General features: G+C 38.9%; 1 protein-coding gene across 1 annotated transcript in view; it reads left to right on the plus strand.

Annotated features, from left to right (window-relative positions):
* LOC149185935 (thioredoxin-like 2, chloroplastic) overlaps window positions 1–15,017 on the plus strand; it is a 123,661-nt gene extending 108,644 nt beyond the window's left edge. Inside the window, exon 4 of the mRNA XM_089410840.1 lies at window positions 14,212–15,017. Coding sequence (XP_089266966.1) covers window positions 14,212–14,352 — 141 coding nt within the window. The 3' untranslated portion in view covers window positions 14,353–15,017. The remainder of the gene's footprint in view (window positions 1–14,211) is intronic.
* The last annotated feature ends 6,401 nt before the right edge of the window (window positions 15,018–21,418 follow it).

The raw sequence follows: 21,418 nt of genomic DNA on the forward strand, positions 1-21,418 counted from the left end.
CTCATTGTCATCAAATTATCAATCATCAACCACACTGTCAACCTTAAAATTTCAACATATAAAATTTGCCATCAACAAATTGTAATAGATAGCATCAACCACAAAATAAATAGAGCATCATATTTATTACTAAAGAGTTAAACTATTTAGTCAACATTTCAAAGTTAGGTTCAAACTAAAACTATCATATAATATTTACAAAATAATCCATAATAAAGACAAAATACTAAGTTCTAGAAATTACTTCTAAACATGAAAAAGAGTACAAGTAGGTGGAAGTGTTTGTGGAACACAACTAGTAGTTGCGTGGCCCCCATGTAATGTTGGATGTTGTGAAGATAAAGGCAAAAACTTCTGCATCCGGAAACCAAGTAGTGGATGGGGGTGGCGTCTTTGCTCCATGGATCACCATCATGATCACCCAAAATTCAGCGTCCAAACACTCTAAAACTATGGCTCTCCATGATCCATATTAGTCTCCTTTGGATTTGGTTGTCACAAGTCATGTATGTTATATCATTTTCTGTTACATCAAAGTAATGGGACCACAACCTCAAGTGCTGCATTGCACATAAATCAAGCTTTCTGTTTGGTCTACATTCAACCTGTTTCTCTCAATGCTATGGACGAAGCTATAGGTGCTCGAACACCTCTCTACAAAAAGTGTTAACAACTTGTGAAATCACCCTCACTGCAAATTTATGCAGATGTGTAATAGATGAGCCGTACATGTTCCACCATTTGATAGAGGACTCGACTTAACTTGATCATGAGTTGCATGCAAGTTACCAAGGACTTCATGTTCACTGATGTACTTATTCAATTGGCTTTGTACTTGAGCACACTCCTCTTCATTGAGGACTAACTTGTCTAATGCAAGCATATACCCATTTTTTACCTCTAGATCTGTGTGGCTTTTTTCTAACTCCACCCCTGGGTGCTGGTTGGGCCAACCAAGATGGAATCATATTTATGTGTAAGGATTGTTGTTGCACAAACTAGCAGCCCTTGTAAAGAGGCAAAAACTAGAGTGCACAACAATACTTGGGACAAAGGCCCACTATCACCACAGCCTAAGTCCCTTGCTCTTTTTGGATTTTCACTGAAGGGAGGAGTCCCAGTATTATTCACTTTTGATAAATGTCTTTATGATAGGCTTGAAGAGAGGCAAGGTAGTTCATTCAATGGAAAGGTTCAACAAAAGTGCAAGCTTTGGGAGGAACTATTAAGACTTTCCACAAAAAACCCTTGGAAAAGAAACTACATGAGACCAAGGTTTGGAATTTTACACGATATATATATGCATCCAAGGTCAAGGTAGGAGAGAGAAAATCAATGAATGATTTACTTCACCAAGTACTAAAGAGATTGCCTCTAAAGAATCCCTAAGTTGAAGGATTAGCTTTTAGGGTTCCCTTTGATGTGACAAGTAGGGCATTAAAAATTTGTGGAGAATCCACTCTGGGAAATCCACCAAAACTTGAGCACCTTAGATGAGACACAAAGGAAGATTTCTATCCAAGCCAAACTCAAAAATTTCTCTAGTAGAATTCATACTAAGGCCTAGATGAGCTTCTTTATCCTTAAAGGGATGAAGAAAAGAAGGAAAATTTATGGATAAAATTTAAGTTTGACCACCGATAGATAAGACTAATGCCTAGCCCATTGGGAGGTTGGAGATATGGGAACTTTTATTTGACCAAATTGTCCTTCAAGGAGGCCTAAAGAGGAAGCCTAACTACCCCTTTAAGCATTTACCCTCTTTTTTCTTAGTTAATGGAGTTTCATGGATTAAATATAATCATGATCTTCTAGGAACATTCTTTTCACATTATCAATGAGTAACACATGCAAAATTTCCCAAGATTAAAATTCTAGAACAATATTTAATAACTTGGGCACAAATTTCATCATGAGAAAATATTGCATGCATTAGACATTAGTGAAAATCATAAATACATCATAAAGAGCACTTACAAGACAATGTGAAGTATATCCATCCATCAACACGACACTAAAGGCTCCAAAAAGATAGCGAAAATGATCCAAACATCAAAATTCATCCATAAGCATCTAAAATCCTCTCCAAATTTCGAGTGTGAATCCTCTAATGAGGCACGCGAAAATCTGAAGTGTGATGGTTTGAGGTGAGACTAGGTCTCATCTATTTATACTAGATCTATAATGTGATATAACAAATAATAAAGCCCCTCTAACATGTCTAATGTGCTAAGTAACCCACCCATGGTTACAAGCCAACCATGATAGCTTTAAAAATTAAATTAATGTCTCCCCCTGGAGCCCACACACAGTTGACGTCATGCATGTGTGGAGGCGTAGAAAGACAACATTGAGGCCTCTTGTGCTAGAAATGTGGAGAGGGCCTTAGAAATTATGATGAAGAGGGTGATATGCTCCTTATGTTGCATAACATCTCCGAGACTCTTATTTTGGGTTTGGGGATCTAAAGTGGGTCTCCAAATGGCTCAAAATCAAGTCGATATTCCATTAATGAGGGCTAGAAGATGACACATGCCCTCCCATGTCTACTTAAGAAAGACACAACCTCGTCTGGGCCTTGGATCAACTGCCAAATGGTGGATGCAATGTGTAGCCAGTTGGGGGATCCTGGTCCAAGTGTATCATCATCTCGAATAACTGGGGCATGAGAAAGCAAATGATGGTGTTGAAGAAGCCCATGGTGTGGCAATCAATGCTCTACATGAATGGAGGCCCATGGCTCTCAACACTCACCCTACAAATGCCATTGTGATCCTCTGGAGGGCTTGGATCCTGTATAGGGAGGCCATGTCCAAGATGAAAACCCACCTGCAATCCTGTATAAGATCCAATGCGTCTCCTCACCTTCAAATACAACGCTTCATTAGTGCGATTGAGTGAATAAGCTTGTTAATCAAGGGCATAAGTGAGACTTCATAATGGGTTTCCCCTCCAAATTTGGGGCTTTGAACATGTAGTAGTGTTACCTTCTTGGGTAGGAGCAGTTAATGAAAGACCCTATTAGGTGGTTTCAACCTTTAAGGGATTGACAGTTCCAAGGTACATCCTTCATATGGCAGGTGTCATGTGAAATAATGATGGAATGAAATGGGGGAAAAGGGAAGGCTCCAAGCCACATGCCATGGCACAAGGGTAGCTATGATGAGGAGGGCCCACACCTTGAGTAAATGAACCTAGGAGGGAGCAATCATGGTACATGAGTTACCCTGACCTTTGTTTTTCCACCCTTCTTCATATGCCTTTTGTCTTTTATTGATTTTTCTTTTATTTTACTGTTGGGGCTCCAAGGGATGAGAGCATGTTTTGTATGATATAGTGATTACCCCCTTAAGGTGGGGCAGTTCATCACCCACCAGGGCTTTGGATATGCATGGGTTCTTAATGATGTAGGGCACACTCATATGGGCCCTAGGAACCAGGGTGATTTCCATACTGATAGGGGGTAGAGCTCATGTTCGACTTTTGCCCACGTGCTAAATTTATTGTCTTAACTATCTTTTGCATTTTGTGGTATATTTCCTGTTGTATGTGGCCATATTATGCTTTTGTCTCTTTTTTTTAGTTGCATCAACCTCCAGGGCATTGTTCCAGGCCAGACCCAAGATGTGGGCAAGGGGAAGGCGATGTTAACACCTTGTGGACTCAACAGGCAAATGTGGACCTAGATAGGAAAATGTGAAAAGGGCTTGTAATGAGCGCAGGGGAGTGAGATATATGGTACTGGGAACCGGGACCACGCAACCAAAATCAGGTTTTCTCATGTAGTGTCTTTCCTGAAGCTAATAACCAATAAAGGAGATTTGACAGGACTAAGGTTCAGGATTAACCCCCTAGTGAAAGTAAGAGAATAAGAGTACAATCAAAACCCTTCTTCTAAGTCACCTAGTAATCCATACTCAAGTGTGCCCAAGAAAAACAAGCATAAACACCCAATTACTTAATTAAAAGTCATATCTTTAGGATTAGATGCCCCACTTTCAAACATACGATCATGACAGATGAGTGAGGGTACACAATAGCTGGCTTAGGTGGTGGAGAAAAGTAGCACATCAAAGCTATCAGGTGGATGTCAAGGGGTTGTTGGCTGCTGGCTGAAGAATAATCTAGGAGAAAAAATCTCTTATGGGATCATCAACAGGTGGTGGGTAACGTCTGGGTCCTACTGGGACATGAGCTCTTTGTGGAGTGCACGAACCATGTACTCGAACGGGGAGGTCATGAGAACACCAACAATCCTCTAGGACCTTAGACCTGTTATCCTGCACATCACAAACAAACATCGGAGGCATCTGGTTTGGGCTTACTTTGAACGCCCATGTTTTCATCAAATATATAATAAACCATACAGTAAAATAAAATGCAATGTTAAGCTAAATGCAATGAGCAAACAATATGATATTAAATTTTAATGTGAAAATGAACATGCAATGCACTTACTCTAACATAGATGTCTATGTTATGCGAAGCTAAGTGTAATCATATACCTAGTGTAACCAACATATTAGTAGATCAATACAAGAATACCTGCCTTTGCGATTACTTATGCAATAAATCCAAAAGCAAAGAGAGGAAGAATCATATGTAGATCACAGGGGTGGGAGGTGGGAAAATAAAGTAACCGTATATGAAAGATCATGGATGGAGAAAGAAAAGAGGTTTTCAACTTGTTCCATTAGATCCTCTCTTCTAGCCAAAAGATGGAGATATCAACAATCAAACTCATGAACTTTGAATGAAGAACCGACTTGGGCATATTATCCCCATCATGGTCCCTAGAAACATGATGGGAGGGATGAGGGGACGAAGGAAAAATAGGACCATTGTCAAATTCATATATACGATCAATTTCAAAACGATGACCAATATCTCGTTTTCCTTCTTATATATGCAAGAACTCAAAAATATCAACATCATGTGGATCCCAAGGGGCCATTTCCTCGAGCTTCGCATAACAAATCAATGGGGAATCGCCAGGGTGAATTCAAAATGCCTTGAGAGATGCTTGCTTCACCCTACAAGCATTGACTTTGAGGTTCAATGAGGAACACGGTCTTCGTTCCTCCATTGGAGTCGCCAAAAGGATATATTGATAATGTCATATAGGAACTAGATACCCATCTAGTGTACCTGACAACGACACCAAAAATGTTGTTGCACAAACTAGCAGGCCTTGTAAAGAGGCAAAAGCTAGAGGACACTACAATAGTTGGGACAAAGGTCCACTATCACCACAACCTAAGTTCCTTGCTCTTCTTGGATTTTCATCGACGAGAGGAGTCCCATTATTATTCACTTGTGATAAATGTCTTTATGATAGGCTTGAAGTGAGGCAATGTAGTTCATTCAATGCAAGGTTCAACAAAAGTGCAAGCTTTGGGAGGAGTTATTAAGACTTTCCACGAAAAACCACTTGGGAAAGAAACTCCACGAGACCAAGGTTTGAAATTTGACACGATATATATATGCATCCAAGGTCAAGTTAGGAGAAAGAAAACGCAATGAATGATTTTCTTCACCAAGTACTAAAGAGATTGTCTTCAAAGAATCCCTAAGTTGAAGGATTAGCTTTTAGGTTTCCCTCTTGATGTGACAAATAGGGCATCAAAATCCGTGGAGAATCCATTGTGGGAAATCCACCAAAACTGGAGCACCTTTAGAGGAGACACAAAGGAAGATTTCTATCCAAGTCAAACTCAAAAATTCCTCCTCTATTAGAATTCACACCAAGCCCTAGATGCTCTTCCTTATCCTTAAAGGGATGAAGAAAAGAAGGAAAATTTATGGATAAAATTGAAGTGTGACCACCAAGGGACAAGACTAGTGCCTAAACCATTGGGAGGTTGGAGTCATGGGAACTTTGATTTGACCAAATTGTTTTTTAAAGAGACCTAAAGGGGAAGCCCTAACTACCCCTTTAAGCATTTACCCTCTTTTTTCTTAGTTAATGGAGCTTCGTGGATTAAATATAATCATTATCCACTAGGAACCTTCTTTTCACATTATCAATAAGACATGCATAATTTCTCGAGATTACAATTCTAGAACAATATTTAATAACTAGGGCGCAAATTTCATCATGAGACAATATTCCATGCTTTAGACATTAGTGAAAATCATAAGTACATCGTAAAGAGCACTTACAAGACAATGTGAAGTATATCCATCCATCAACAAGACATTAGAGTCTCCAAATGTTGAGAAGTGTAGCTTGGGAGGTATTCCACAAGCCCAAATCTGGGGTTTGTGAGAATTTTGGTCACAAAAGGGGTTTGTGAGCAAAAGACCCAAGTGAAGGGGTTTTAGACCTAGATGGGGTTTAAAATTCCAAAATGAAAATTAAAAAGAAAATTAAATTCTAAGTCTAAGTGGAAAATTCCTCTAAGATCTAGAGGGTTCCTAAGAAGGCTTAGAGAAAATCTATTTAAGAAGGCCTAAGGCTAGGCTAGAAAGTATTGAATGAGATGGAGCTCATTTGATCTAAAGGAGGTTGAGATGTAGCCTAGAGAGAGCCCTAGTTTGAGGGCCGTGGAGGGCTACTTTAGGGGAGGCCGTGTTTGACTATCAAGTGCAGGTGATCTAGCGGAGGGGGCTAGATGGAGATGCCGCAGACTTCAGGGTTAATTCAGCATGTAGGCCGAGTCAAGAAGGACATGTGGGCAAAAGAGGATTTTGGGCATGCATTGAAGTTCTTCTTATATGTAACCGCAGGCTTCTTTGGTCCTAAATGAGAGAGTTGAGATCCCTATTAGTAGAGATCTAGGAGGGTCACACACCTAGTCTGTTTGGGAAAGAAGGTTGTAAGTGTTTATGGATCAGCGATGGGGAGGTCTCAAGACAAGGCATAACGCAGGATTTGAGGACTGGTTTGGAGGTCTGAATTAGGGTATTCTTGTAGCTATTCAAGAACCCTAGTAGGAGGGCCAAATCCTTTGAAAGAAGATGCTCAAAACAACCATAGAATACCTCTCAAGTGTGACCACTTTAAGGGTGAAGATTTGATCTTAAAGTGTTTAGGACAGAAGGTATAAAGTCCTAGATTAGGGAAGCATGAAGAAGAATACCACAAGTGCGTGCTTATCATAGAGAAGGCCTAATCTGAGTAGTTGCAACCCTTAAGGAGCCAATCCATGGTAAACGAAGGAGTAATAGAGTGTCTCCTCAGTGTCTGGACAAAGGCTGAGATAAGGGAGCTAGCTGGCATAATTGAAGCACTGATTAGGGCATGCGTTTGGTTTGATCCTATTGAGAAATAGGGCATGATCTTTCTATGGTGTAGTAAGTAGGACAAGCCCTAGATTGGGGCTGATCTGAAGGCTAGAAGGATGGGTCAACTAGGAGAATAGCGCCATGCACTAGCGCAAGAAGGGACTGTTAAGAAGGGTTAGCGAGGGTTTTAGAGGAGGTTTTGAGGACTGGGCAGATGACTTAACCAAGACAAAAAACCTCAGGCCTGTAGCATGCTGTAAGCCTAGTCTCATGGCAGTATTGTAATGTCCTTTTCAGAAATAATGGGTCTTCATGATGATCAATATGCATGGTGGAGGAAGGCTGATTCTAAAACATATGGAAAGAACCCTAAATGAGGGTAGATCCATGAGGTCCATATCAGTGCAATTGAGGAGCATATTGCAGAATAGAGAACAGTTTGAAGAAGCCCTAGATTCATGTGATTTGAGGATCAAATCATGGGTATGTGGGCATATCTGAAGAGCCCTAGATCTGGGCAGTCCTGTGGGCCCAAGATCGGTCAAACATTGACTGAAGAATGGGCAGATCTGAAGATGAAGTTGCAGTGAACAATTAGAGTCCAGATTGGACAGATGTATGGCAGCCAAAGTACAGATTGGAGGACTGTTAGATGGTTAGCCATTGTGCCCTAAGTGTAGGTCTTATGAAGGGCTACAAGCTTACTAGGAGAGGTAGAGAAGTTGAGCTCAGGGACAAATCAGCCAAGAGAGCCAAATTGATAGCCTAAGTTCATTGTTGAAGAAGGGCATTTGACAGTGATAGGTGGCAGATCTCCAGCCCAAAGTTTGTCTTCATTGTGGCAATGCAAGAAGGCATTAGAGGAAGAAGTCCCAAAGGAGCTGAGGAGCAGTAGTGGGAAATTGAGAGTTGTTCACAAACGAAGTTGTGAACAACTCGAAAGAAGACCCTAAGTGTTGATACATTGAAGGACGAATGATCAGCTAGAGGGCAGATTCATACGCTGAGTTCAATGACCCAAAGGAGCATAACCATTGATAGAGGTAGGAGATGCAGATTGGAAGCTTGTGTTCAGGGTATGATCAAGGCAGTTGTAATTGAGCTCTACATCAGCTAGATGACCAATGTATCTTGTTCTTGTATTCTTGTATCAGTGGATGTATGAGGGCCATTATCCTTGGTACGGGAGCCTTAGACAGTTGTATTAAAGTTATTAATATAACGAAGAAGGGTTAATTTTTTTTAAAAATTGTCATGTGTACTAGTTGATTCACTGATGTGTAATTTTCCGTTGTGCAAAGTAGGATGGTTGAGGCACTGGAGTAGGTTTGTGTCAGTTATTTCAAGACCTAACCTAGATTCTCATGTGCCATGGAAATTCAACACCAAAAAGATAGCGAAAATGATCCAAACATCAAAATTCATTTGTTAGCATCCAAAATCCTCTCCAATTGCAAATCTGAATCTTCTCATGAGGTGTATGCAAAAATCCCAAGTGTGATGGTTTGGGATGAGACTAGGTCTCATCTATTTATACAAGATCTGTAATGTGATATAACAAATGATAAAGCCCCTCTAAAATGTCTAATGTGCTAAGTAACCCATGGTTACAAGCTAACCATGATAGCTTTAAAAATTAAATTAATCTCTCTCCTAAGCCTATGCAAGGTTGACGTCATGCATGCATGGAGGCCTAGAAAGGCAGTGTTGAGGCCTCTTGTGCTAGAAATGTGGGAGAGGGCCTCAGAAATTATGATGAAGAGGATGATAACCTCCTTATGCTGCAAAACATCTCCAGGACCCCTATTTTGGTTTTGGAGCTCCAAAATGGGTCTCGTGGGTTTCCAAATGGTTCAAAATGAAGTCAATGCTCCATCAATGAGGGCTAGAAGATGACACATGCCCTCCCATGTCTCCCTAGGAAAGACACAACCTCCTCTGGGCCTTGCATCAACCGCCAAGTGTTGGGTGCAATGTGTTGTCATTTGGGGCATCCTGGTCCAAGTGTATCATCATCTCGAATCACTGGGGCACAAGCAAGCAAATGATGCTACTGAAGAAGCCCGTGGTGTGGCGATCATGCCCTGCATGAATGGAGACCCATGGCTCTCAACACTCACCCGACAAATTCCATTGTGATCCTCTGGAGGGCTTGAATCCCATATAGGGAAGGCCAAGTCCAAGACGAAAACCCACCTACAAACGTGTATAAGATCCAATGCATCACCTTCAAATACAATGATTCATTAATGCAATTGAGTGAATAAGCTCGTCAATCAAGGCATAAGTGAGACTTCATAATGAGCTTCCCGTCCAAATTTGGGGCTTTGAACATGTAGTAGTGTTACCTTCTTGGGTAGGAGTGGTTAATGAAGGACCTTATTAGGTGGTTTCAACCTTTAAGGGATTGACAATTCCAAGGTGCATCCTTCAAATGGGAGGTGTCATGTGAAATAGTGATGGAACATAATGGGGGCAAATGGAAGGCTCCAAGCCACATGCCATGGTACAAGGGTAGTTATGATGAAGAGGGCCCACACCTTGAGTATATGAATGTAGGAGGGAGCAATCGTGGTACATGAGTTACCCCAACCTTTGTTTTTCCACCTTTCTTCATATGCCTTTTGCCTTTTATTGATTTTTCTTTTATTTTACTGCTCCAAGCTCCAAGAGATGAGAGCATGTTGTGTATGATATAGCGGTGATTACCCCCTTAAGGTGCGGTAGTTCATCGCCCACCAAGGGTAGGGATATGCATGGGTTCCTTAATGATGTAGGGGGCACTCATAGGGGCCCTAGGAACTAGGGTGATGGCCATAATAATAGGGGGTAGAGCTCATGTTTGACATTTGCCCACAAATAATATTAAAAGTCAACAAATAATATTATATAAATTAATTATTTTTAGATTATATTATTATATTAAAACTAATTTATAATATTGATTTTTATTTTAATTATTACATAACAGCTAGTTTCTAACTAAATATTAAATAATTTAACAGACATCTCCTTATCTCTTATTCTTAAATAATAATATACTCCTTAACGAAATTACCAACAACTATTTTTCAACGGCTAACTCTAGGCAATGATGCATCCATGCTATTTATTCCTTCAGATCGATTGATTTATCACCTTGTCCTGATAATGAACCACATTATTTGGTTCGAAACATCGACCAAATCCAAACAATGTGATTAATCCGAAAGACTTGTATTTACATTATGGATCACAAAAGTCTTAGATCTAACATTTGCCCATATTCCAAATTTTATTGTCTTGACCATCTTTTGCATTTGTGGTACATTTCCTGTTGTATGTGGCCATATAATGCTTTTATCTCTTTTATTTTTAGCTGCATCAACCTTTGGGGCATCGTTCCAGGCCTAATTCAAAGTGTGGGCAAGGGGAAGGGGATGCAAAACCTTGTGGACCCAATGAACAAATGTGGACCCAAATAGGAAAATGTGAAAAGGGCTTGTAATGAGCTAAGGGGAGTGAGATATATGGTATTGGGAAGTAGGACCACACAACCAAATTCAGGGTTTCCCGTGTAGTGTCGTTCTTAAAGCTAATAGCCAATAAAGGAGATCCCATGTGACTAGGATTCAGAATTAACCCCCCAGTTAAGGTAAGGGAACAAGAGTACAGTGAAAACCCTTCTTCTAAGTCACCCAGTAATCCATACTCAATTGTGCCCAAGAAAAACAAGTACAAACACCCAATTACATAATGAAAAATCATACCTTTAGGATTGGATGGCCCACCTTCAAACATACGATCATGACAGATGAGTGAGGGTACACAACAATTGGCTCAAGTGGCGGAGAAAAGTAGCACATCAAAGCTATCAGGTGGCTGTCAAGGGGGTTGCCGTTTGCTGGCTGAAGACAAATCTAGGAGAAAAATTCTCTTATGGGATCACCCATAGGTGGTGGGTAACAAGGACATACACTAGGGTACGGAGTGAAAAATATCCCACTTTTTGACGACATGTTTAGGTTGATTTTTGGTAGCATTGGATGTGCTCTAAGTCTCAAATTTTGTAGGGAGGCTTGGGCACATGTATTCCAAAGAATCCAGAAAGCGTTTTGGGAAATTCCACTCGGAGAGAGTTTTATTAAAATAATTAATTATTTTTAATGGGACCCTAAGTCTAAACTTAGGAAATTAAAATAATTAATGGGTATTAATGTAATTGTGGGTGTAACTTCTAGAAGAAGACAAGGATCAAGTAGAAATGATCTTAGCCATTGAGTAGCTTCTAATCTAGGCCTTGAATGTCAACGAGAAGATTATTTAAGGAGGCTTGAGGGTCATTTGGAAGATACACAGAGAGAGTTCAGAAGATCGAATTTCTGAAGCAGAACAACTGCCGGTGAGAAATTCGAAGTGAGCTTTTGTAGTGAGGGGCAGGGATAGTATCCAAAGGGAAATCTTTCTTGGTCGAAGAATACTTAGCAGAGAAGGCAGAAGAAGATCCAGCAGTGGTAGGGCAAAGCCAGAGGGGCTGACGCAGAGCCACGCAGAGGCATTGCAAAAGCTTAGAGGAAGTCCGAAAATTTGCTGAAGGAATCGATTGCAAAAGCTGGGAACCGGGGTGTGAGACCGGGAGGCAGAAATCAAAGTTCCTGGGCAACAAATCGATCAGCTGGAGGAGTGACGTTGTTCCCAGAAGGTTTGATGCTAGGCTGACGAATAGACTGCATAGAGGCAGCTAGGGGCTGTCATTCAGGGGCTGGATCAGCCAAGATTTTCAGTGATAGTGTGAGGTAATCTCACAGATCTCTCTGTCAGTGATATTCTCTGTAACTGGATTGTTGGGAAGGCATCCAGAAGTTGTATTCAGAAATTACTACTGCATAATAATAAAACCCTCAGAGCTGCTGCACCGGTTTTCCTGCATTGGGTTTTACGAGGACATTTGTCCAAAAACAACTGTCATTGGTGTTGTATCTTTCTCTTGTTCAGTTTCTTGTTTTGGCATATTATTTTAAATGGTGTAGGCCGCAGTGTATGTATTTCAATGTTTGCCTGTAGAAAACTGCAAATAACTTGTTCATATAAATTAACAAGTAGGAAAAATATCATCAGTTGCTGCAGTAGGGATTCGGGTTTAGGGAATTTTCACAGTTTATGGATATGATCTTACAAGATCTCATTTCTTGGCTCGACAATATCTTTGATTTGACCTGGCATGCTGTTCATCTGCTCATACACCTCCTCAGTCATGAGCTATGTTGTATCTGCAAATCAAATCATACTATAAATGAGCTTGGTGCACTGCAAAACATACCTAACCTGTTCCCAAAATTGGTCATCAAGCACTGTGTCTTGACTCCACCTCCTGAAATTCATGTCTAGCAGATGCAGAAGCGGCTCTTTTTCAAATCTTACCATGAATCGCTTGGGACCATACTAGCCAATGCCTCCCTTATGTTCAAAAGGCGCTTGAAGTTGTAGTAATAGCTAGCAAATTTGGCTTTGCAATCTCTAGTAGCTCCAACTTGGAGTGATAAAATGTAGTGGGCCATGCTGTGACTAGCAATAAGTTTTATCATTTTCTTCTCTCTTGTACAATGCACCAGTCCATCTATAATCATGGTCCTTCATCTTAAGAATATTATGCATCAAGAGGTTCATTGTGTGAACCAAACGACCTGACCAAAAATATGTTAGTGTCCTTGTCCTCAATAATTGTTCCTACTGCTTACAATTAGCAGCATTACTAGTGCTGATCTGAATGACATTGTATGGCCCAATCTCTTGAATGGTTTTAATTAAGGCTTTTGCAACATTAATAACAGTGTTGTAGCATCGAAGTTTTCATGGGCTGAAATCAGTGTTCCACAGGGATATGTCTCCTGGGGTTGGGGTTGCACCCCCCACATTACCCATGCTCCAGGGACGGGGGATGCCAGGGGAACTGTTTCCCCATGTCTTCCTTTGGGGGAAACTCAAGGAAAGGACGGATAAATCTTTTCCCAGTGTGGGGGACATGTTTCCCTAAAAGGGGGACATCTGAGCACCTCCCCTCACCTAGAAGGGGGACACCTGGGCACCCCCCCAATATTTTTTGTCCAATAAACCATGAAGATAGAAAAAAAAAAGGGATATAGCTTTGAGGAGTCTCAGACCTTGGTAATTAATGTTAATATTATTTTGAACATTACAATTAATTGTTTCAAGATGTTTGAGTGTTTCAAGGTTTTGAACATTACAATTAATTGTTTCAAGATGTTTGAGTGTTTCAAGGTTTTGAACATTACATGTTTTATAAGTTTAGAGATGGGGACCGCTATGCTAGGGACCCTGATGCCCCCCTGTCCCCTCTGTATTTTCCTAAAATTCGGGGTTGCTGCTACACTTCCCCCTTGTGTGTCTCCATGTTCCCTTGTTTCCCCATCTTGGAAACTTGGTGGAACATAGGCCGAAATGAAGACCGCACCAATGACCTGCCTTCAACATTTGTTCAACCATCATGTGGCTTTCTTGTTTGAGCTACGGGATCCATGTGTCCTCAGCCAATTTTTTGTATCATATTTCTGTTCTCAGCAAGCACTTGGGAGTTGTTTGTCTCCTTATGGAAAATGGTAGATCTATATGTCCTGTTCTTGTTAAGCTTGTCAAAATGGGATCTGTTATAGCATTGTGAGGATTCTGGCCAAATTAAATTTCATAGTAATAAAAGTTGGTGGTGCTTGGGGGATGCCTGTGTACTTTGATACCCGTGAAAATGTCAATTTAGTTTTTGATGTTTGGAATGTTGGTTTGAGATCTAGGTACATAGAAGGACCTCCCTTTTAAGCATCAAGTTCAAGGACTGACCTTCATATCTTGAAAGATCAATGGACTTTCATTAGCTTTTACCAATGTTTTCTGGTTCTAATAGTTTACTGCTCTATAAGCTTTCTCATGTTGCATATTGGAAATTATAATCCGTTGAAACATCTCACTAGTGATTATCTGTTACTTTTACAGTTCCAAAAGCTAAGAGATGCCATCGCAGTGCACAACACAGCTCGATGCAGCCTTGGTCCTCCTCTGGGTGTTGGGGATATTGACCTTGTTGGATCTTCTAGTACAACTGACAAACCAGCTGCAGCAGGGACTTCAAGATGATATATTGATTCTGTAAATTGGTTTCTCTTCTAACCAGTTGGGGCAGTTACATAAAAAATGCTCAATTGTTTGTCTGTCATTCTTTCATGTAGCAAGGCCGAGATCATATTCTTTTATATGATTTTAGAATTTGTTTTGCAAGCCTGAACCCCGTGGAATAGAAATGGTCTAAATCATACATCATCTTCCTCAAGTGTCATTTGCTATCAGAGTTGAGCATGCTAAGTAATTGGTATGGGTTCTTCTTAGTTGATTTATTTGGGGAAGCAAAGAATTACTTTTTGTAACTCTTTACTTCATCATTCTGTTGAGCTGATTGATCAGATGCTTTGCTCGGGAAATGTGTCATCTCCATATTTACTTGGTCTCATTATATTAATTTAACCTGAATAATGATTATTCCTTGTATCTGCAGTAGGTTACATTTCAGGGTGGAAGTGTCTGCCCGATTAGTTATATGTATATGGAGATGTGATTGGATTTCACCTCATCTTTTCTGTATGAAATGTTAAACGCTCATAATTGTGCGGTGTACAGATTGCCATATAAATTGTAGTTACAAAGCTGTTCTGCAATATGTATAGACATGTTTTTACATGTGAACCCACTTTCTCAATTTAATAGCCATGTAGACATGACAAATATAAGCTGGCCGGTTTAAAATTTCTCCTTCAGGTTGCATGAATTGCATATTTTATTATTTTAGAAATTCTCTGTTTCTATGCCTTTCTGAAGCATTCTAGGAGTTATTCATACAGTGCATTTTCACAAAAAACCTCGTGCATGTTTCTGTTAGATAGAATGATATTACCTTAGCATATGCAATGGCTCTTCAAAGAACACATTTCAAATACACTTATATGTTGTTTTGTAGCTACACAAGCATATTATAGTCAGAGGCACAACATTTCATATTCACACCTTTTATTATAATCGCATATAATTGGCATTTGAATTAGGTGTCTTCCAGACAGTTCAGTATATAACAGGCATTGTGTTGCTTTCTGGGAAGGACATTATTTAAAGCCAAGTTCTAAAGATGGTTGAGATCTGACAATGGAACATTTAGAAACCAAAAATGGAGATAAATATCATGACGTGAACTAATATGAAATCTTTTTGCTTATGATATAAAAATCTAGTCTAAGTTACAAGTGCGCAAGCATTCTGTTCATTCAAAGGAAATTCCCTTTCAAAATTTTCCTTTTACCTTGATGACGTTGAATATTGCTTTCTTGTGCTTGATTTTGGCTGAAATTTCTTTTGAAATTGTGATCACGAGAAAAATTTCCAAGCTCGAGCTTTTAGAGACAATTTTGCATTGTTTATGATGTTATGCACTTCAGAATTTCTGAGCATTAGTCTTGAACAGAAGAATGTGTTCAAAAATTTCTAAAACGATTATCGTAAGGCTCTCTAGAAATTATTTTGACAAAATCCGCAAACATTAAATTTGCCAGAAACAGTTCCTGTTCTACAGGGAATGGCAAACCGTTGTCCATCATGACGTTACTTATAAGCCCTGAAACTTATAAGTAATTTATACCAACATTTATCCATCTCGTGGAGATTTAAGGGAAGATTCATACTGTCAACGATTTCCTATACATAGTAATAGTGGTAATTATGATGGACACTTCTGTTAACATAGTAACGGAGTACAATGTGAACCGAAAATATTATTTAATATAAAATGACACTTCAGAGGAATGGGAAGTGCATACTATATGATACAATAAGTGACGGAAAAAATTCGAAATGCTCTCAAAAGGAGATTTGAACGAGGAAAAATTGTGTTAATATGATGTGGAAAATCTTGCTGAATTCAATTTCTATTGAGTAGCTTCCGCCCTTTTAATAATCAACACCTTTCCTTGAGTATTATTACTACGATATATTAATACGTGACATAAAAAAGCAAGAGTAATTTTTTCCTGGGGACAAATAGAGCAGTCTATCTATGAAATGAAATAGCACACCAATTTATTATGTTGAACCTTGATCTTCACCAGTTGGACGGTAGCTTGCAACCCGAAAAAGATGGGTTCAATGGTTTACTTCATCACTAGTTGATTAAGAATATACTATGGCTTTCTGAAAGCCTTTTCTTACCTTCACAAGCAATTTTGTTACCTAGTGCTTGTGTTATGAAAGTTTTATTAGTAGTAGTTAAATCCGATAGTATGCATGAACTGTATTATATATATATTAGCCAGAAGCTCTAGATTTAAATATCAATTTCAGCAAAGTGGCACTTTCACCCTATTGTTGAATCTGCATTATTATCAACAGCATTTTTCCTGTTGAACTAGTGTACTCTGCATTTTTTTTCAAACCATGATACACGTATTCTTCTCTTGTAGTTCTAAAACTAATGAGTCTCCGAAGAAACATAGCAGAAAGCTGCCAAAGTACACAAGCATTTCAATCAGATTCACCTGCCTAATGCTCCGTATGCCCGTATGCAGGATATGCAAGGATGTGTTTTCCATAATGGAGAAAAAACCGTTCAAACACTTTGGTGATGTCCAAGAAAAAAATTGTGACAAATTTTCCATTCACTGTGTTTTTCCTGTGGATGCCTTCGTAACTTGAGAGTTTTTGTTTGTTTGTTAAATAAATAGCCATGATACAAATATTTTTTTCTTGTAGTTCTTAAACTAATCAGTCTCCGAAGAAAAGCATATCTGAAAGCTGCCCAAGTGCGCAAGCATTTCTGTCAGATTCACCTTGCAAATACTCTGTATGCAGGATATACAAGGGTATCTTCTCCACAATAGAGGAAAAAACATTCAAACACTTAGGTGATGTCCAAGAAAAAGGTTTGTAACAAATTTGCCATGCACTATGTTTCCCTCTTGATGCCTTTTTGAGAGTTTTCTTATAATAATTGTCGGTCATCATATTTAACAATTTTTTCTCCAAACAAATAGAATTTTGTTGAATTTCACGTGGTGGCAAATTTAATAGGTGTGATGGATTTTTTTAATATTCCAAAAAATTGATTAGATTAGTTTTTGGTTGAACTTCTAATATATAAAAACAAAACAATATGTATGTTTGTGTTTGTGTTTGTGTTTGTGTTTGTGTTAGAATTTGAAATGGTGGAAAGATGAATATATGGAAGAAGTAAATAGCCTACAATTATATATCAGGGGAAAAAGAGAAGAATAAAGACAAAATTGTAGATGATTGTAGTTTGGATATATGTTTGTGTTTGTGTTAGAATTTGAAATGGTGAAGGAAAGACGAATATATGGAAGAAGCAAATAGTCTACAATCTTATATATTATGGGAAAAAGAGAAGAATAAAGACAAAAATGTAGATGATTGTAGTTTGGATAGGAACCTTTGCACAAGTTCAAAACCCTTTTTATTTTGTAATTCACTTCATTAAAGTAAATAATTAAAGAAGAGCCTTATAATTTAAAATTATGAATAAATTAATGAAGTGCAATTTAATAGCACTAGTGATTTAGATGAATCTCCATTGCTGATTGCTAGTGAGATTTAGATTTGATCTCAATGAGTGCTTAGGGTTGTGGAGATTCAATCATTAGTTCAAAATCATAAGGAATGCAAGGTTGAATGGAAATGACAATGAAAGATACAGTGACCCAGTTGTATAGAGTGAGTGATAGAAGAGTTTGTTCAGTGTGTAAGCCAAGAGAGAAGGACAAACACTTGTAGTAAGGAAGTCGATCTCAAAAAATTTGTGGACACTGTACTATCCAATAAAGAGAGAGGTTGTACGATTTGGGCACAAGAGAGTGCATGAAGAGAAGTTGGTTGTATGATTTAGTGAAGAACTCAACCATATGATTTCTAGCAAGATTGTAATTTTGATTGAGATTATAAGAAATTCTTCACCTAAGGTTCGAAGAGAAATTTTAAGATGGTCTTAAAGCTTGGTCTTTGATAGAAGCTTCCAAGTATTTACAACAATAGATATATTAGATCTAAAAACTAACAATTAGTTTTACTTGGTGCTTGAAAGACTAAGCACATTTGCAAGGTAGTTGTTTAGATATGGAAAGATGGCAACAACAAGTGTTAGATTTGAGCACAAATTGGATGGAGCCTCAAATTTCTTGTCATGGAAAGTTAGGGTTACATTGGTGTTGGAAAAAGATGATCTTTTAGATATTATTGAGCATAGTGTTATGTTGTTGACAGATCCACAATAGTTGGTAGCCAAGAAAAAGGAGGTTAAAGCCAAGTGGGCCATCTTGGATGCAGTGATGGATTACTTTGATTCCTCACATTTTCGAGAAGAGTGTGCTCAAGGGGACGTTTGATGCCCTAGTGAGCCTCTACCAGAGTGAGAACATTGACATAAAAATTATCTTGAAAAACAAGGTTAGATTTATAGAGATGTCCAAATCTAACACAAGTACTAGCTATCTTGAAGATCACTCAGATTTGTGTTCGATTTGTAGTAGTCATGGAGAAGGTGGAAGACATTGGCCTAATTAATATGGTATCGAGTGGTTTTCCAAGTTCTTAAGAACCATTCACCTTAGGGGTTTGTGCTTGTGAGAAGCTTCCAAACTTAAAGAGACTCTGGGAAGATTGTATCGGATGGAGTCTAAATACAACAAGAAGGGAGGTGACAAGAAGTTGGTCCAAATTGGTCAAATAAGGAAAGGCAAAGAAAAGGGTTCCAGTAAAGATAAGTGAAAGGGTGAGGAGTCAATCTCACACGAGAGAAGAAGAAAGACTCGAGTAAAATCAAGTGCATAATATGTCATAATCATGGACATTATGCATCATAGTGTCTAGAAAAGAAGGGGGGTAAAGGGAAGCAACAACAAAGGTAGGTGGCAGCCTTAGCAGAAGTGAGGTTGCTGCAAGGTTTGAGAATTTGCTTACTGTTTCTACGAGCACAATTACAAGGAACACATGGTATGTGGTAAAAGGGGCATATTATCATATGACATCATCTCAACAATCGTTCACAAGTCTAATAGAGTAGGGTGCAGTAGTATAGGTGGTGTTTGGTGATGATGTTGAGTATTTTGTAGTTGGACTTGATATGATTTCCTTCCAATTTGAGTCAGGTAGCTCTTTGGAATTGAAGAACTTGTTGTATGTTGTAGGGCTAAAAAAGAATTTACTTTTAGTTTCAGTGGTGAAGGATTAAGGTTTTGTTGTGGAATTCAAGAAAGGGAAAGTATTCATCAGGACAAAAGAATCTAACCTAGACATAGTTCAAGTGATGGGGGTTAGAGAAAGTAACTTGTACAGGTTAGAGGGTGAGCCTATTCGAACATTGGTTCATAGGAGTGATAACTTATGCAAGTTGTGGCATAAGAAGATGGGGTGGGGCACCTGCATTATAGAGCATTGATGATTCTGAAGGAGATGGTCATGAGTCTTCCATATTTCAGCTTGAGCAACCTGGTGTATTTAGAGGGCTCGCACTTGGCAAGTATGTCAAGGCTACTTTCCTAAGTGTCGATTTCAAGTCTAAGGAGATTTTGGACTTGATATATTAGATGTGTGTTGACTTAGCATCAATACATGAAGGTATGTATTATGTCTCATTTATTGATGATTATTCTTGTAAGACATGGATCTATTACCTGAAGATAAAGGATCAAGTCTTCCGTAGGTTTCAAGAGTTCAAAGTTCTTGTGGAGAACCAAACCGGAAAGAAGATTGCAATGCTGATGTCAAACAATGTGGGTGAGTATACCTTTAATGACTTCAAGGATTCTTCAGTGTAGATTTTGTTAGTTTGACAACTCGTTGACAAATTCCAACCATGGGATGAGATTCATTTTTCGAGAGGACCAATTTTGATTATTGAAGCACTCAATTTGGACAAGGGAAAGTGTATTTTTGAAGAAAAACCCACATGTGCTCAAAAGGACATGTTGGCCCTGACAGGAAATTGGACACTGTTGGAAGCCTATAAATACAAGTGACCTCAAGCTCATCTGGACATCACCAAGAATCTTCTTCTTCTCTTAATTGATTGGTTCACACGAGTTTGAGGATGGGTCGAGGAAATTGGTTCATACAGGTTCGAGATAGAAGGGTCTGAAGCTCGCACATGTGTTAGGTTTTTGGTTTTGACCGCAGGCTTGACACAGGAAATTTTCGGCTATAACCTCAGGCACATAAGCTCATCCATGTGGTTGAAAGATCTCAACCACACACACACACACCTCTTCCTTTGTGTGTTTAGGATCTAAGGTTACAAATTGACATTTGACCGCAGTTGACAGTAGATAGGAAAAGTTGTCTTTGATCTGGATTAATGTTGGGAACATATTTTTGAATGTTGTTGGGTTAATTTTGCTGGATGATTTTGTATTGGGTCATTGTGCTCTCTGTTGAACATTTAATGACAAACTAATAGAAGAAGAATTACAAAGGGTTTTCCCCATAGTGGGTTTTTCCTTGGTCATTGACGAAAAATCTGGTGTCTCTTGTTGTTGTGTTGATTGTCTCCTTTGTCATTGCATTCACTGTTCTATCTTCAATTACTATTGATGATTGAATATATTAACTATTGACGAAAGATTGCTAATTTAAGAATTGAATTGGGCTAAAGTAATTGAATCAGTGTAGAGTAGTGTGAAATTTAACATGGAATCAGAGCTGAGTGTGAAAATTTCTAAACAAAAATTCAACTGCAGTGATTAATATTATCTCTTCTACTTATTAACCTAGAAATAAGTTATTCACGGTGTTCTTACGACAAATATCGAAATAAATTCTATTGCAGCCTTCACAATTAAAACACTGCAGAAAGTAAATGCAAAGAAAAACACTGGCACAAATATAACCACGATGATACAGTTAATTTTGGACAATCGCCCCAGGCAAAACCCAATGTGGGAAAACCGATGCATCAGATGAGGGTTTCTTTATTATTCTTCAACAAAAATCTCATGTACAAGTTACAACCAACAGAATAGAAGAGGAATCTCTGAGAGAAAATTTACAGACACTTCTCGGCTGGTTTCTAATCCAAGAGAGGACCTGCTGCCCCCTGTGCCTCTCATTGCGTCAGCCTCTGCATGAGCACTACGCAGTCCCAACGTAAAATTTCCTG

Source organism: Pinus tabuliformis, chromosome 3_1 (genome assembly GCF_031772625.1).
Source record: "Pinus tabuliformis cultivar Carrire ecotype Pingquan chromosome 3_1, CPIR1, whole genome shotgun sequence".
Lineage (NCBI taxonomy): Eukaryota > Viridiplantae > Streptophyta > Pinopsida > Pinales > Pinaceae > Pinus > Pinus tabuliformis.